Here is an 18,360-nt window from a genome sequence, read left to right on the forward strand (position 1 = left end):
TGAGAAATGAAGAATTCTGCATTAGTTTCTGGAGTTGGCAATGCCCAATCTCCCCATAGAGCTGTGCTGAACATCTATGACCCTGGAAAGTAGGACCTGCCCTTCTGAATCTGATGAGTTCCCATAGAAGACAGAACACCAGACACTGGCAGGTACCCTGCCTCGGCCCATGTCACCTCTGTGACCTTCTCGTCAGTGCTTGACCTCTCTAAGTTGGCTCTTGAATATTAAAATCCCTTCTAGCTCTTATTTTAAAGACCTCTGGAAAAAAAATACAACAATGGTTTTCCCAATAAAGGGAAATACTTACAAAAATTAGGAAACATCCAAAATGTCCAGAGTATCTGTCTATACACATCTTAACAAAAGCATATTTATATTTCACTTTCAATCGGTAAACAAATAATATCAGGGAAGTTGTGTCTTCTTTTGGGTATCACTTGACTTATAGCTCAGAGGATTGTCTGATTTTTATATTGTGGGAATACACTGTAGACCATTCAACCATGAGATGAACTGTATAAATTTTTCTGTATTGATCTGTGTTTATTAACCATATCTACTTGAGAGATGGACAGCTTTAGGGTGAAAGAATAATACTTTCATACTCATTTCTCTTTATGGAACATAAACAATAAAATTTTCTTGAATCTCTTCTTCATGCAAATAAAGGAAAATAATAGCAAATAGTATAAATTAAGTGGCCTGATGTTAAGTTAGGAATGTAGCCCCCTTTGCCCCTTGGCTTGAAGGAATGCTGATCAGAGATTATCACTGGTTGTTTTGCAGGTTCTGGGCGAGTCGATGGCAGGAATTTCACAGAATGCCAAAACAGGGGACCTCCCTGCCTTTGGGGAGTGTGTGGGGATTGCATCCAAGGCTCTCTGTGGACTGACAGAGGCCGCAGCCCAGGTAAGGGTTCCCCTACTGTGCCATCTACAAATATCAGAAGTACCCAGATCCCTTTGGGAGGTGGAGGGAGCTGCAACTTTAACTTCTCTGGCTACCACCACAGAAACCATGGAAAAGTGGTGGCTCCTGGACTGCCTGGGGCATTTGGACAGAACATCAGTGAGTTAACCCAGGAGCAAAGCAACCTGGGGGCACAGTGAGACAGACCAAGCACTGCAGAGCCAGCCTGAGGACTCAGAGACCAGCTTTACTTTTTAAGGTCTTTGTTACAGATATGCTGTTTGGGGGGAACAGTAGGCATTATTTAATTCAAATGCTCTCTAAAGCTTTAGGATTGCTCTTATCAGGAACAAAGAGAGAAAAAATTATACGCCATCATGCAGAGTCCTGATTGGACATGTTCCTCGCTCTTCTCTGACAGTCCTATGCCTTTCCAGTAATTATTGTGACTGATGCTTCAAAAATGTCAGCATTTACCTTGAAGGATTTATCATGTGACAGTGCCTTGAGCCTGGAAGATATTACTGAACCAAGGACAAACATTCCTAGTTTGGGAAATGAGGTTTGGTATCCTCATCCTGCCCCTCAGATCTCAAGAGAAGTGAATTAAAGTTAAAATTCCTGCTCATAAAATGATATTCTCCCTATTATTTGTCTGACACATCAGAGACTTTTAAAGAGAAAATCTTCTCCTGTAGCCTTTTGTGCTCTTGGGGACAAAATATTGTCTTTTCTTTTTCTGAGCCATATTACTCTTTTTTTTACTTATTATTGGAAATACTAGCCTAAATAATGATGCACTAAACTACGAGAGAAGAATCCCTCTGGTAGGGCATGTCCCTGGGTTGGGTGTCCCAACAGTTTTATGTCATTAGCACACACTTTTTTTCCCCGTTTTTTAAGATTCTTTTAAATATTTTAACACCCACTTTTTTTCTGCCTCTCCCATCTTCCCACCTAAGAGGCAGCTTCATATTATAAATCAGAGACATTCAACAGGGGAGGGGAAGGGAGTGCGATCAAAACAGGAGGGAAGAGCAAAGTGACTATGATGATGGTTGACAGGTGACTTGGTGGTGGGAATTTATGGGGACAACATCTGAAAGGAGAACTCTAACATGGTACAAAAATGAACAATGATTGTAAAAATACATAAATAAAAATGAAAAAAAAAGAGGCAGCTTCATGCTGAGGCTGGCTGTCCTCATGGGCATACGATAGTTCACTAAAGCAGTCAGACATCCATCCTGGTAAATAACACCCAGAAGAACTTTTTGAGGGTTTCTTAAGAACAAGGAGACTTTGTTCCCAGAAGCCTGCAGCACACTCTGCTGGTATGTCCCTGGTCTGAGCTGGCATGGGCCTGTCCATCCCTTAGACCCATGTTGGCAAGAGGGATGAGATCACTCTGAGCCACTTGAAAAAAGGAATCTGAGCATCTGTGTGGTCATCACAGGGCCATGATCCCCCATGGGCTCATCTTGGACCTGCAATCTGCCCTGTGTTTTTTTTACTTCCTCTCTAGGCAGCATACCTGGTTGGCATCTCTGATCCAAACAGCCAGGCGGGCCACCAGGGCCTTGTAGACCCCATCCAGTTTGCCAGGGCGAACCAGGCTATCCAGATGGCATGCCAGAACCTGGTGGATCCCAGCAGCAGCCCCTCACAGGTAACCACAGGATGAGGATGTGAGATCTGCAAGTCTTTAAGCTTTTGTAGGTGGAATGTGGGAGAGTAAGAGAAATTTATCAAAATTACTCTTCTTTCAGAGCTGGCTAAATACAGCACTGTGGGTTATGACTGGGGGCTCAGGTTGAGAGGTGGGAGGGGGATATTGCAAAGCATGGTGAAAGTGGAAATGTGTAGGTATTTGAAATTGGTTGCTGTAAGGCAGTGGGAATGCAGTAATCACAATGAGATTCATCAGGAGTCTTAGGATTCCTTTCAGTGCAGGGACATGTATTGAGGCCTTCTTTTGTACTCTGCACTAAAGGTCAACACAAGGAGGACCCAATTTCCTAGGCCCTTGGCCCTTAGTCTTGTTAAAGCTTGGAAGATGCAGTGACAGGGGCATGATGACAGTGCCAGGGATTCACAGAAGAGGGTGTGATAAATTCTTAGGGGCTGTCAGCTTCACTTTATGACATAGTGTTACTGAGCCAGGCCTTAGGGTTGGGTTAGAATTTCAGCACATAAATAGGGGTGCAGAGACACTTCAGGACTAGACAGAAGGGACAGCATGACACTGCTAACACCTGAGTAGCATGGAGTCTCATTTCTTATTAAGTAAAAGGAATGAGTCGGCCTGTATGGAAGCAGAGGCATCTTGTGTTTGCCATGTCCACTGTGAACCCTGGGCCAGCTTTCTTGAGGCAGGAGGAAGACTCAGGTAGAAGGGACAATACAGGACCATATGGACTTAAAGCAGGCCTGACAGTCTTTGCCTGTCCAGTTAAGGTCAAAGAGGTGCTACCAGCTTCAGCAAAGTGGATCAGGTAGGTTCAAGAAAGCAGTTGGTGTTAGAAAGTAGAGCCTGTTGATGTTTCTGAGCCAGACCCCTTTAAAAGGTACCTACAGCCCGCCTGTGGATGAGGAAGGAGCTGCTGAACTTTGATGTTTATTTTACTCACCTGGACTTGGACCTACTAGCACAGTGGCCACTAGCTTCATGTGGCTGTTAAGCACTGGGGGCAGCAGACCTAGCTACAAAGGTAGCAGTTACATTGACTCTTGACATGTGAATTAAAGAGGAATCCAGGGCTCGGGACCATGTATGGACACCCCCACAGGGAAACATGGTGTGCCCCCAACGCAGCTCCATGCTTTCTAGGTTCTGTCTGCCGCCACAATTGTCGCCAAGCATACCTCTGCCTTGTGCAATGCCTGCCGAATTGCCTCGTCCAAGACGGCCAACCCAGTGGCCAAGAGGCACTTTGTCCAATCAGCCAAGGAAGTGGCCAACAGCACCGCCAACCTGGTGAAGACCATCAAGGTAGGTCACTGAACTGAGGCCTTCATAGTACTTGCAACCCTGTTACATAGGGGAACGGAATACAGGATTTAAGCTCTGCTCTGCTAAGACTTGTATCTAGAGAAGATTAACTTCTAATTTGATGTCATGATTTATATTCTTGAGGAGGAGTCCCTTACTAAAGGAGATATCTTGAAAAACCAACAGCCCTGAGCTCTACTAACCTAGATAGTGGAAGGAGGACCCCAAATTCTGTGCATAAGAGTTTTAGGGCCAAGGCCTCCCCGGTGGTGCAGCGGTTGAGCGCTGGGTTGCGAAGCTGCCCACGGCCTCTCTGGCGCCAGTTCGATCCCCAGCTGCTCCCCTGCCACCGGAGGAGGGTCCCACATGGCGCGCAGACCTCTCCTGCCGCCCGCTGCTCCCCTCAGCAGTGTACTTCAGTCCTTCCGCCTGCTCTGCTCCCCGCTCTGGCTCTGGTGAATTCTCTCACCCTCCTGAGCTTCTGACTGTGCCCAGTGCATGTATAAACAAACAAACAAACAAATAAATAAATAAATAAATAAATAAATAAAACATGCCTCTATTAAAAAAAAAAATGCAAAAAAAAAAAAAGTTTTAGGGGCAGAAATCTGGTTGGAAGGGGATGCTGTGGAGTATTTCTTGGCATCACATTTGGGTAGCAAACGCCCTGTGTTAAATTGTGTGTTTATGTGGGGTGAGTTTGAGAGGGCTGTCAGAGGGCTCTGTCATTGTTGCTAAGTAAACCTGGACCAGGAGAAAAGTTAGAGGCAGAAGGGAATGGGAAATTGTGAGAAAATCACTGTAATCTAAAAAATACCACTTTAATCGCTTCTGTAGTGTTTATTCCATTTCTCTCTTCTTCAATATTTAAAGTGGAATATCAACTTTAAAATGGAGTATTCCATATCCATAGCCACCTACCTCATCTTTGTGTGATAGGCCTCAGATTAGTTGTGAGGGGTGTTGGGCAGGCTGCCCTTGAAAGGAAGAGGGAATTAAATGGCTGAGCCATGGTATTGGTAGGTGGGCGATAAGACCACAGTCTGCCCTGAACTGGGACCCAGTAGGTAGCTGACCCTGTAGCGAAGCAGCAACAGCCTGAACAGAGACCACCAGTAGAGAGCCCAGCACCCCCTCCAGGCCTCCAAAGAAGAGTGTCATGGGAAGCCAACTACCAGTCTGTGCAAACACCAATGCTCAGAAAGGAAATGCAGTGCAGAGCAGCTAGTTAGGGATTTTCATACTCATGGAAGATAACCTGCATTGTAGCTGGGACCAGTCCTGGAGTAATGTGACCTCTCCCTGGTCTCCCCAGAAGATGTGACACTACACATATCATTTTCTTTTCACTACATAAAATCAGTTTAATTAACTGGCTGGGCCAAGCAAAAGCAAAGTAGAGAACATTCAGCCCAGCAGCAATTGGGAGCCATCAGGTGAGGTCCTAGGCAGGTGAGGGCCCAGGGTGCATAGCCCAATCAGGAGCTTCTTAGCTGTTTAAACAGAGTCTTAAAGGAAAAAAAAAGAAAGCAATCAAAAATATTCCTGTTTGAAGGCAGTAATAATACAGGTTGGACATTAACAAATAAATTAAAGCCAGGGCCCAGATATTCTTAGGATCCTGCTGGCAGTTCACCTCAATTACCACCATAATTCCTGTTATTAGCAGTGAATAAAGCTTACTTTTTAAAATGCTTAGCTGTATAAAGCCTGTTGCAAGTGTTTTGTGCATGTTACTCTTTCAGTCCACACAACCACCCAGAGCTTATCATCCTCGATAAACAGATGGGGCACTGAGGCACAAGGAGGTAACTTTCTGAGACGACCCAGCCAGGAAAGAAATGTTTGGAATTCACATACAGGTCCCAGAGTCCCTGCTCTTTCCGCTCTTGATCCTGCTCTTACTCCAGATATGCCCTTCAAATCTTTGGCATGAGAAGTCTAATTAATCTTGCCAACATGGGATGAAATCCTTGATGTGTTTAAAGTGCCTGTGTGCAGGTTTTGAGAAGACGGAGATGAAAAGACAGCAAGAGAGTTGAAAATAAGTGACATCATTGTTGGTTACTGTATAAAGGACATATTTCAGTTAAAGTTGGCAATTTTCTGATCATTAAAAAACAGACTATATTTATAGATGGGCGAAGAAGGGGGTGGGAGGGAGGTGGCAAAGGAGAGAAACTATTCTATAGAATTTCCTGGAACCCTTTCCTTCCTGACCTCCCTGGTGTTAAATCCTGACCTGTCTCTGTGTAAAGCATCTCCGTTAAGATCTCACCTTCTTTTCAGATTCTTCTCATAGTGTCAGACCCTCTTTGCAGTTCCTTGCAGCAAGTGAGCTCTTGTGATGGTCTAACAGATAGGCCTGTGCAGAAACATGAGAGGAGGAAAGCGGGTGATTGGAATGTGGAGATGAAGGCCTGTTTCCCCTCCATCCCCTGGGAGTCTGTTACAATGCAGGAACAGCAGAAACGAACCTGTTATCCCTCACCGTGTCAAAATGTGCTTATTTTTTTCCATCAGGTAGCAGGCTTTGCCAGGGACAGTGAGCTTTGTTTTAATTTTCTAATAAGAAAATTGTAAAGGCCATTTCATTGTAGCACACTGTGCTATATATGGAATAGATGTTCTATTTCAAGGGATGGTTTAAAATCCTATCAAATAGCAAAACAAGTGAATATTTAAATCCCTGCCTGCCTAACACAGCTGTTCTCATAGTTGCATTTTGCTCTAAGTTTCATGCTTTTTAGTCCTTGCTTTTCTGTTTTGAGCAATGAGAATGTGCCCATGCTTAAATCCCAGCTGCTGCAGCCTAAGTCACAAAGAAAGGTGAGGAGCCCAGCCAGAGGAACGTTGGCTGTTGGTACCCAAGTAGAACGTGTGTCTCCAGGAATCTTAAGTCTCTACTGATGGTGTTCTTTAAAACCCTCCCTCAGCACTGCTCAGTAAGAGTATAAATCTATACCCTGCTTCCTGCCAGGGCTTGTTCTAAATGCTGGGCAAGTTAGAAGCACATGGACGCCTGACAACAGTTCCTTCTCTCTACTGGTCACGACGTACAATTTCCTGTTTTTCTCTCTTCAGTCGATTCATTACCTTGCTTCAAATCAGATGTCTGGAATGGAATGTTGTTTTAAATGTGTAGCCACTCAGGTTTGGGTGCCAAGTGAAATTGTGCAACAACAGCTTTTGTTTGTATGAGAAATTGGAGCATGGCCTTGCCTCTCAAGCAGAGTCAAAGCTCAGGGTTTTGCGATTAAGCATTTCCAGGGTATACCAGACACCAGATCCAGTTCTCATGAATTAAGTTTAACTTGGCTATACATATGTTTTCTTGGTCATTTTTATGCTTGGTTCAGAAAAGTGGGTTTCTTCAGTAGAGAAAGAGGGGGAAAATAGTTAAACTTCTCTGGGTTCTTATTCTTGTTGTCTTTGTCTAAGATCACTGGGAGAGAAGGGGGCCAGGAAGCCAGGAGTCTTGGGTTCATCTGAGGCATGACACTTTTTAGGTATTGGTTATATTACTTAGAAAAATGAGGGATTTAGGATTAAATGAATTTTTGATTCTGATGCACATGCAAAAATTGTTCCCAGACCCCTGTGATTTTTTTTTTTTTTTTTTTTTTTTTTTTTTTGCTAAGTGAGAACATTCAGAGACAGTGGCCCCGGGGGGTCACGATTGCCCTCAGTAAAAATGTGTACCCTGCTTCCTGCCAGGGTTTGTTCTAAATGCCAGGCAAGTTAGAAGCACATGGATGCCTGACAACAGTTGCTTCTCTCTACTGGTCACTATGTACAATTACCTGTTTTTCTCTCCTCAGTCGAGAGAGAACCCGTGTGTTTGACTGAGAGGATTGTAACTGTCACTGTTATGACTGACATATATGGAATTACTATGTGGAAACTACCAGGCTACTTAAAGTTGCAGCAGTGGGCAGATTTGTGTATTCAGTTTACTTGGATGGCTCAGGGATTCCGAGTGGAAGCAGCATTCAGAAGTGAAATAGTACAAGCGCAAACCATCCTTTCTGATGTTCAGTGGCAGCTTCCCTTGGAGGAAATTGTTTTTCCTTTTGAAGATGATGAAAAATAATGGAACTTTTTCATGTAACTGCAACTCTGCTATAAGGGGTAAGGCCATGCTCCAACATCTCAGAAAAATAAAAGCTATTATTGCACAATTTCTGCTTGGCACTAAACCTAACAGTTGATGTAACTTGGCATTTTAGCCCACATTATTCAAGGTGCTGAACTGTAAATGACCAAAGGGGTATATGATATTTGATTTTTTTTTTTTAAAGAGGCATGTATATTTATTTATTTATTTGTTTGTTTGTTTGTACATGCACTGGGTACAGTCAGAAGCGCAGGAGGGTGAGAGAATTCACCAGAGCGGGGAGCAGAGCAGGCAGAAGGACCGAAGTACACTGCTGAGGGGAGCAGCGGGCGGCAGGAGAGGTCTGCGCGCCATGTGGGACCCTCTTCCGGTGGCCGGGGAGCAGCCGGGGATCGAAACGGTGCTGCAGAGGCTGCGGGCAGCTTCGCAACCCAGCGCTCAACCACTGCGCCACTGGGGAGGCCCTGATATTTGATTTTTAAGACACGTGCTCAAAGACTAAAAAATTTCTTTCTTTATTCTATTGATGCAGTTTATGAAACTGTAGTTAGAAAAGAATTCCTTGTGATTTACCTTGGATTGTCATCTTTCCAGTTGAAATTAGTTCAACCAAAGACAGGTGGCTTGCTCAGATGCCTCCCTCACTAATAGACTGAGAGGACTGTGGAAGGTAGAAAGGGGAGTGGGAAGAGTGTGGAGCATTATAAAAACAGGAGTGAGTAGCACCACAGGAAAGCTTGGTATCTTCCAGGGAGCTAGAATTTCATATCATCCCAAATGGAGGGGGTGTGATTAGCCACTGGTGCTGCTAGCACCCAATTTTCTTGGACACCTGCATCCACTTGTGCCATCTGCATGCTTTGTGTTGTGCCTGGGATGAGGCCACTCTCCTGGTATATGGCACCCACCCTGTCTCCCGATGTATTTCCAAATTGCTCTGCAGCTTGGTAGGGACTAACCTCAAGGAATCAGTGATGTTTATAGTGCAACAAGATTAGAGTACTAAGACCTTTCATTCTTCACTGCCAGAGTCCAGCACAATGCAGGTAACAGGTGCGAAATCAACATTTACTAAGGACATGAGCGACAGTATAAAGCAAGGAGTTGCAGGCACATAGGTGTTTCCATTGGTCTGGAAGAAATGCTGAATCAGTGAGATTTAGGGTAGAGGTCAATGGTGGGGAAGGGTGTGAGCAGAGGCAAGCCATGCACTGTGTTAGCAATGATGATGAATTAACCAGACTCTCGGGAATTCCTCTGAAAATATTAGCATTACAGATGTATAATTATTATCCCAAGCTGCCAAGGCTTGATTGGAATGTAGTTGTTATTCAGAAATAGCCTTTAAACTGACCATGCCTGCCTACTCTTGCCTCACTAAAAAACAGCAGTGCTCCCATCTTAGATCTGCTCAGTTTTGTAATGCTGGTGCCTCTGGTGTTCACTAATTATCTAAATTGGCTTTTATATATTGCTCATAGTGGTTAAATTAAAAGTTTAATTGGTCATTTAACAAGAAAATTTACGTTCTTCTGCAAACATAACTGCCTTCCCAAATGTAGCCCTTAGCTGGGAAGCATCGGGCGGGAGTTGGGTGGGGGGGTGGCTATTGCTGTCACAGGCTGTTGGTTCTCACAGTCTTGTTTTTGAAGAGGTAGAGACTGGGGTTGGAGAACCTTAAATCTAAATGTTAACCCTTTGTGAGGCAGCATGATAGGGATCGCAGGCTGCATACTTGGGTTTGCATCCATCCAGGCCATTCATTCATCAGCAGGATGACTAATCATTCAATGCCACTGTATTAACTGCTGCTGATTTAAAAAAAAAAAATGGAGATAAGATACATAGACAGAAAACACACATTATTTGTGTGGAGCTCACTGAATTTTTTCAGGCTGAATACACCTAGATAATTATGGCCAGATCAAGAAACACAATATGACCATTTCCTAGAAGCCCGCTTTATGCTCCTTCAGTCTTACCTATCCCAAAGAGTAACCTATTTTCTTACACCCAAAATTAGTCTCACCTATTTTTATACTTTGCACAAATTAAATCATGCTGTAGGACCCTTTTGGGTTCAGCCTCTTTAGCTAAATACTATATTTGTAAGATTTCTCCTTATTGTTGGGTATAGTTCTAATCTGTTCCTTCCCACTGGATTTCACTTTCTTCATTTCAGAGTAATGGATATGCCAGCCCTACTTATATGTCAGTTATTTAATGACTTTCAGGTAAAACTTAGAAAAAGTTGGAAGTGCTACACAATGTGAAGTGTTTTTACAGTCTGGGGGAATAGACAGTCTTAATAGAGTCACAATAGAGGTGAAGACCCCAAGGGTTATAGTCTCAAAGTAAGCAAGAAAGTGGCTCAGCTGCAAGGTTTGGCCACCTGGCTCATAGGGCATGAAGAGCAGGGCACTACTTGAATTCACATTTCTCCCTTGTGTGAATGGAAAATAGACAGACTGTGAGATCAGCTGTCCTGTGAGCCACATGCTCAGCTTTATTTCTTTTTTTTTTTAAATAATAAATTTTATTTTTATATTCCCCCATACAATTGCAAACCCCCCATTCTGACCCCAATCCCTCCCCTCCCGCCCCGCCCCCCTAAAAGTGTCTCTGGTTCATAGTTTTTGTTGATTTTGATTTTTACTTTCTTATAGTTATTCATTTTCCTGGTCCCTTATTTAAGTTTTCTAGATTCCTGCTATGAGTGAGACCATCCGGTATTTTTCTTTTTCTTTTTGGCTTATTTTGCTGAGCATGATCCCTTCCAGCGCCATCCATGTTGCTGCAAATTGCATGTGTTTATCTTTTTTGAATGCTGAGTAATATTCCATGGTGTATATGTACCACATCTTCTTGATCCAGTCATCTATTTTTGGGCATTTGGGCTGTTTCCAAATCAGCTTTATTTCTTACAGTGACTAACTGGGTCCCTCTGCTTGATGGCAGAGATCTCCTAATCCAGTTCTTATTGTTTTTGAAATCACAAATATGTTCAGAAGTACCGTTAAACCACCTTCTTCTGCTGGGACAACTCCTATTACTGTGGCCCAGGACTGTTTTGTGCTTTTCAGTGAAATGAGGTCTCTGAACTTTCTTCTATCAGGCCCTGGATGGGGATTTCTCTGAAGACAACCGCAATAAGTGCCGCATTGCCACTGCACCCTTGATCGAAGCTGTGGAGAACCTGACAGCATTTGCCTCCAACCCTGAGTTTGTCAGTGTTCCTGCCCAGATAAGCTCTGAGGTAGGGGGTCTTTGCAGTAAACGTAAAACGGGGTTCTTTCCTGGATTTGTGTGGCACTAAATGAGCATGAATAGCTTAAAACTTCTAAGCTCTCTGTCAATATATTAGGTACTACTATTGATATTGATGACAATGTTTGCACAGATTAATGATACTCAATGTCTACACATCTTTTAAAAGTTTTGCATGCTGAGAACAATCTCTGTGCATAGGTTTGAGGCTGATCTTTGGTGTGTGTCACATTCAAAAATGTTATTTAAGGAGCAAATGAGCCAAGTCCCCATCATTTAGGCCCTATATGAGTCAACCTTGATGGTTCCTTGCCCTCTGTGTTTCCCTCCAAAGGAGAGAGGAACTGTCTTGTTAAAAGTTGGTTCCAACCAACTCATTCACTTAGTTTGTGTGCTCCGCCCTTAACCTCTCTACTCTTCTATCCCAGGGCTCACAGGCACAGGAACCAATTCTGGTCTCAGCCAAGACCATGCTGGAGAGCTCATCATACCTCATCCGCACTGCACGCTCACTGGCTATCAACCCCAAAGACCCGCCCACCTGGTCTGTGCTTGCTGGACATTCCCATACTGTGTCTGACTCCATCAAGAGTCTCATCACATCTATCAGGTTAGTTTCTCCTCCAAAGACCGTAAGTGCCTACACTGAAAAGGGAAGGAGGGTAAACCCATCAAGACTTAGTTAATACCAATTTGGTTGATCATTAACATCATCTTTTTCATTATCTCTTTGGGACATGTGCTAGCACTGGTCACAATAACTAACTTAAGCATTTATTTTATGCCAGATACTATCCCAAGCATTTTACCTGTATAATCTTATTTGAGCATCACAACAACCTCGTAAGGTAGATACTGCCATTGTTATCATTTTGCTGATGAGAAAATTCAGTGTGTAGATTTCCAAGGTCATCCCCAGGTCTGATGGCTCTAGTTCTAGCCCTCGTTGCCTTTGTACCATGCTGTTTGTACCTAAGAGCTTAGACAGAGAACACCACTGTTTATTTAACAGAATTTGGTGTTAATTTATTTTGATAAGCAAAAAAAAATATTATAGATTTCACAGTAACTGTGGTGTCTCTGACCTCCTGGTGTTAGCAAGGTGAAAAAATAACCCTGAGTAATATATAGCATTTTGAAGTTGACTGAAGTTCATACCCCCCATGACAGGATGCATCCCATTCCTTAGTATATTTTGTTTTCCTATTGCTTTTGAAACTTGGAACCATAAGTAGCTTTCTTCATTTCTTACGAGGAAAATCCACTCAATATTTTAATTCCCGCCACAGCCCAGCCCTTTGTGAATAGTATGCAACATAGAGACCATCGTATGTTTGCACTGGAAATAGCATGGACCTTTTTTCAAATAAGGGTTCAATACTGAAGCCAGTGATTGCAGCATCCAAATCCAAATTGTTTCATTTGCAGTTGACTAGCATCAGCCTGAGATGGAGGGCGGCACTATATTCTTCCCATCAAAAATAAGTAGCATTAGTATAAGTGTTAAATTAAGAAATGTACAAACTATGTGGAGAGGCAATGCCAAGTGTGAGGGTCAGGGAGTCACTCCTTAAACAAGGTAGTTGAGTCAGGTTAAAAACTAGACAAGGGCTTCTGATCTACCAGTGCTGGAGCAGGTTGTGGGACTCACATGGAGCCTGTGTTTGTCTTGCCTTTGTCTTTTTAGGGACAAGGCCCCTGGACAGAGGGAGTGTGACTACTCCATCGATGGCATCAATCGGTGTATACGGGACATTGAACAGGCCTCACTGGCTGCTGTCAGCCAGAGCTTGGCCACAAGGGATGATATCTCTGTGGAGGTACACTTGGAACCCACTGGAAATTCTAGGGAAATGGTTCTAACATGTTTTTGATGTTAGAGTTTCATCATTGGACCACGTTCCTCTTCCAAACTTCCTGGAAAGTTTTTGGTGGGGATGAGGCAAATGCTGAGTAGAGAGGTGTTTTGGTGAAGGAATCACATGCACTACTAGAACAGAAAGTTGAAATGTGGCTGAAATTCAAGGAAAAATTATCAATGTCAAAAGTGTGTCAGTAAGGTAGGCTTATTATATTCAGTTTAACACACCAGTAGAGCAAACTTGTGTGTGTCCATTATGAACATTTCTCTGTATGCTTCATCAATGCACTTTTTTACTAATGAGCAAATCTAACATTAAACTACTAAATTTGTTCCATTCAGAGATAAAGGATTCTCCCCTCAGCTATTCATTATCTAGTATTTGGGATCTTTTCATTCTGTTAATAATTTCTGAGCCAGTTTGCTTTCTGGTGCTGTTTTTCCCAAAGTTGAGAATAGAATTTTCCTATTTTGTTCCTCTATGTTTTTTTGTTGTTGTTGTTGCCTGTTGGAAGACCCCTAATTCTTTCTCTCTGTTGACACTCAGAAGGTGCTTAATAAATATGGATGGTCTACTTACTGATGTTTCCCTTATAACCACTAAATTCATCAACAATGAACTTTGGCCCCTCTCTCTAACCAGTGGACCCAGAGTTGATACTGCTCATTTTTATTAATAAAGCTGCCTCTGTCACGCCAGCTTCACACTTCACACTCTCATTCTATGCAAAATGTTCAAATTGTTGTTAACTGGTTATTAAAGTATAATGTGACTACCAAGAGGCATGTTATAGCATGATGAATTATCACCAACTCAGTGCAATCTGACCAAAAAATGAAGATGACCAGTACTTTGGAACACCTAATGCCCCATTCTTTTACCATCCTCTCAAAATATATTCACTGTCTTGACTTCCTCCCTAGGAAGTAAAGCACTCCCTTTGTATTGTGTGTGCTCCCTAAACGTTTAAGGCAAATTTAACAAACCATCCACAATAAGAAAACGTTGCTGAAATATTCTTGCATTCTTGACTAGGGTCACATAGTCAAGAATGGGAAGTGGGAAGAGAAGTGATTGGGTAAATAAGATCCTTGGAAGTTTATGGGCATCTCTCCACCTGCCTCCATCTCTCCTTTTCTCTCTCTCTTTTTTTTTTTGGTCCAGGATTTTGTTTCTAAGTTTGCATGTTAGACTGCCCCTTTCATTGACTAACCTCTGCTCAAAACCCCCCAAGCTGTGTGCATTGTTCAATGGAAAAGTAGCAAAGACCCTTTGTCTCATTTCTGATGAGGAGAACGTTGTCACTTTGTCAGGAACCACCCCATTCCTTGCTGATGTGTGTGGTAGGTCCAGCATCTGAACAAAATCCTACAAAGGATTTTGAAGATTCCTACAAAGGACCTGATCTTTCCTGCTATTACCTAGTGATCTCCACCACTGAATTCCCCATCTCCCTCAGTGAACTACACTTCTTTATAGCATGAATTCACTTATTGGAGATGGAGAGATTAATCTTTCAAACCTGGAAATAAATGCCTTGAAGGTGCTGTTTTCAATATTTGCATCCTCATCAACAAATTCAGTAAGCCAAGGATTGGAGCTGAGCTCAATGAGCATCACGTCTGTCATTTTCTGCTCTCTGGGAATTAGTCCTGCATTCATATTGTTGATCTCACTTTTATGTCATATCTCTTCTCTCTTCTTGCAAGGGGTTCTTTTTTTTTTTTTAAATAATAAATTTTATTTTTATATTCCCCATACAATTGCAGCCCCCCCATTCTGACCCCAATCCCTCCCCTCCCGCCCCGCCCCCCTAAAAGTGTCTCTGGTTCATAGTTTTTTGTTGATTTTGATTTTCACTTTCTTATAGTTATTCATTTTCCTGGTCCCTTATTTAAGTTTTCTAGATTCCTGCTATGAGTGAGACCATCCGGTATTTTTCTTTTTCTTTTTGGCTTATTTCGCTGAGCATGATCCCTTCCAGCGCCATCCATGTTGCTGCAAATTGCATGTGTTTATCTTTTTTGAATGCTGAGTAATATTCCATGGTATATATGTACCACATCTTCTTGATCCAGTCATCTATTTTTGGGCATTTGGGTTGTTTCCAAAGCTTAGCTATTGTAAACAGTGCTGCTATAAACATAGGGGTGCAGGTGTTCTTTGGAATTGATGTTTCTGTGTCCTTTGGGTAAATACCTAGGAGTGGAATTGCTGGATCATATGGAAGCTCTATGTTTAGTAGGTCCAGAAATCTCCACACAGCTCTCCACAGTGGTTGGACCAGTTTGCACTCCCACCAACAGTGCAGAAGAGTTCCTTTTTCTCCACACCCTCGCCAACATTTGTTGTTGCTAGTTTTTTTAATATGTGCCATTCTCACTGGTGTAAGATGGTATCTCAGGTAGTTTTGATTTGCATTTCCCTGATGACAAGTGATGTTGAACATTTTTTCATATGCCTGTTGGCCATTTGCATTTCCTCTTCAGAGAAGTTTCTTTTTAGCTCTTCTGCCCATTTTTTGACTGGATTATTTTCTTTGTTGTTGTTGAGAAGGCAAAGATAAACAGCTGGGACTACATCAAATTAAAGAGCTTCTGCACAGCAAAAGAGACAATAACAAAAACAAAAAGAAACCCCACCAACTGGGAGAACATTTTTGCACCCAACACTAATGATAAAGGACTGATCACAAAAATCTGCAAAGAGCTGATGAGACTCAACAACAACAAAGCAAGGGGTTCTTAATTCTGAGGACATGGTGGCCTGGATGTTCCCTCACTCCCCACCATTAGCTCTCTCAATCTGGACAAAGTTGTCTTCCATTCTTGAAAAACTATGGATGTTCCACATTTCTAGTAATTATGCTAATAACCCAAAATAAAAATGTTAGTAGCATTGGCTGTCACTGTGGTTGGCAGGATTGAGAAGCCAATGGGGAAAAAAAGCATTCTTCAGGTCTGTTTCTTGTCATTCACAGGAAGAACTAGAGAAGGTAGGGATGGGGGCTAAGTCTAGGGAGTGAGGGTCCCTGGGAAGAACAGGGTAGAATGGCCACTTAGCAATGCCCAGGCATTTTGATGCCCATTTCTTGTGGCTTCCACTGTCTTTCCCAAAGCCCTTTTTAAATCAATGCAACTACATGGACAGTTATCATGGGGTAAACTTGACAGCTCCCTCTCCTTATCAGGCCCTGCAGGAGCAGCTGACATCGGTGGTCCAGGAAATCGGACACCTTATCGACCCCATTGCCACAGCGGCTCGGGGAGAAGCAGCTCAGTTGGGACATAAGGTAATGTGGGCCCAGGGGAAACCACTGAGATTGTGGAAGGGAGGGGGTGCTGTTGATACCTGCCTGCAGAGCCAGGTATTGTGCCTGGATTTAATGCTGGCTTATGCAGCATCTCTGGCCTATTCTCCAAAAATCACCACCTCAGGATCTGTTTTCACCTGCAGTTAAAACAAAAATAGCAACACAATTTTTCTGGTTGCAGTCTACTGCAAGGTATGTATCTGTTGCTCTAAATGTTCACTAAGCCAGAGACTGAAGTGACTTTCCTAGCCTGATCTCCCTGGTAGCTCGCCTCATCCTGGTGGTATGTTTGGGGAGTACACTGTTCTTCCATGGTTTTTCGTATAGTCTATATTCACATGTGAGGAAGCAAAGCAAACATGCCAGCTTCACTCTGGAGAGTCAAACAGGCAAAGTAACCCTTCGGCTGTGAGTTCCTATCCCCGTTATTTAAGCGATGAATGGTGACTTTGCCTGTTTGGAGTTCATTTTGCAAATCCTTGAAGGAGAGTTAGCTTATGTGAAGCAGCCTGTGCCTCAGAAGAGAGGACAGAAATTGGATTTTTAACAACCTTTGGGGTTTCCTAGCATTTATCATTGCAGCCATCAGTATCAGCGTGCATGTCAAGAAATCCATGGCCAAAATCTCTGCAGATATTGATTTCAGAAAATCAATATTCTTGCTTTTTTCTAATTATAAAATAGCTTAAGGGGCTACTAAATTTCCTACTGGTTCTAAGGAGAGGTTTTTAAATTTAAAATGGCCAGTTCGTTTCTACCTTTTCAAGTGTGGCAAATTTCATTTCTGAGTTGAGTTCCTTCGTGATAATAAAAGGACTTGCCCACCTGTGAGAAGAGGTTTGAGAAGGTGGGGGATAGGCCTGGAGGCTAGAGCTCTGTAGACCTGTAGGTAGGGACTTCTGCCTGTATACATCAGTCAGAGAAACTGAGTTTGGCAGAAAAGCCTGACATCACTCCAGTGATCACTTTTGATACGACTTAAAATTTTGTAAGAAAATTTCTAGACTTCTTTGTGGGAAATATCCTTGTCTGCAGAAAGGTTGTAAATATATGGAACATTAATTCCAAAGTCAGGGTGGCATTGAAGGAAAAATAATTTGTCTCACTTGAGTTGTAGATTTTCTCTTGGTCCTTTGTCTAAACTGTTCTCTCCATGTAAAAGGGAGTTCTGAACAGAGGCAACCTAGAGGCCTCTATCCAGAGGAGCTGGACTATGAATGTTGAGGAGCTCATGATCCCCGTGCTCCATGACTACACTGGAAACAGAGGGAGGTGGGGAGCAGACAAAAGTCAGGAAAAAGTCACATCCTTTCAAAAACCTTTGCCTACAGTATGTCAAGACTAATGACACTGACCATGTATTGAGAGCTACATAGCAGGCATTGTGGGAGTGCTTTTATGTACCTCATTCAATCCTCCTAACAATCTTAATGAGTTTAGAGCTGTTAAAAAATCCTGTTATACGGAGAAAGAAAGTGAAGTCTAGTTATAGGAAGCAAGGTGCCCATGATTTCTCAACTAGGAACTGGTGGGGGGATTGAAGCCCAGAGGCTCTGAAACCAGAATTTGCTTTCCCCATCACCCACACCTCGACTAAGTCAGGCACCAGCTTATCTGTGTTTTAATTATTCCCAGCACATAGCAACCCTTGACATTTTATAGTTGCATTAATGAAATGTAATTTTAAAAGGATGAAATTATCTAGAAAACGTGAGATTTGAATGCCTCAATCATTTTGCTCCGTCAGTACGTAGAGGACCCATCCTGAATCCTTACCCCTGATGACCCACCAGTACTGTGTTCCCTTTGGTGGTCACCCCAGTATCCTTCCGGGCGGAAGAGGAGGCTCTCCAGTGCACAATGTGTAGGGTTGTCCACCCTCTGCCCCCGCTCTGGG

The 18,360-nt window shown here is 42.9% G+C and overlaps 1 protein-coding gene across 14 annotated transcripts in view; it reads left to right on the top strand.

Moving 5' to 3' along the window:
- The window catches only part of TLN2 (talin 2), a 451,133-nt gene that overhangs the window by 356,666 nt on the left and 76,107 nt on the right, over positions 1–18,360 (top strand). For all 14 annotated transcript variants that reach the window (XM_054687829.1, XM_054687842.1, XM_054687839.1 and 11 more), the window contains 7 exons: positions 790–912; positions 2,438–2,581; positions 3,743–3,904; positions 11,137–11,277; positions 11,717–11,898; positions 12,976–13,108; positions 16,341–16,442. In XM_054687829.1, coding sequence (XP_054543804.1) covers positions 790–912; positions 2,438–2,581; positions 3,743–3,904; positions 11,137–11,277; positions 11,717–11,898; positions 12,976–13,108; positions 16,341–16,442 — 987 coding nt within the window. The remainder of the gene's footprint in view (positions 1–789; positions 913–2,437; positions 2,582–3,742; positions 3,905–11,136; positions 11,278–11,716; positions 11,899–12,975; positions 13,109–16,340; positions 16,443–18,360) is intronic.

The sequence above is a fragment of the Talpa occidentalis genome, unplaced genomic scaffold (genome assembly GCF_014898055.3).
Source record: "Talpa occidentalis isolate TD23 unplaced genomic scaffold, MPIMG_talOcc4v2.1 talOcc4.11, whole genome shotgun sequence".
Taxonomy (NCBI): domain Eukaryota; kingdom Metazoa; phylum Chordata; class Mammalia; order Eulipotyphla; family Talpidae; genus Talpa; species Talpa occidentalis.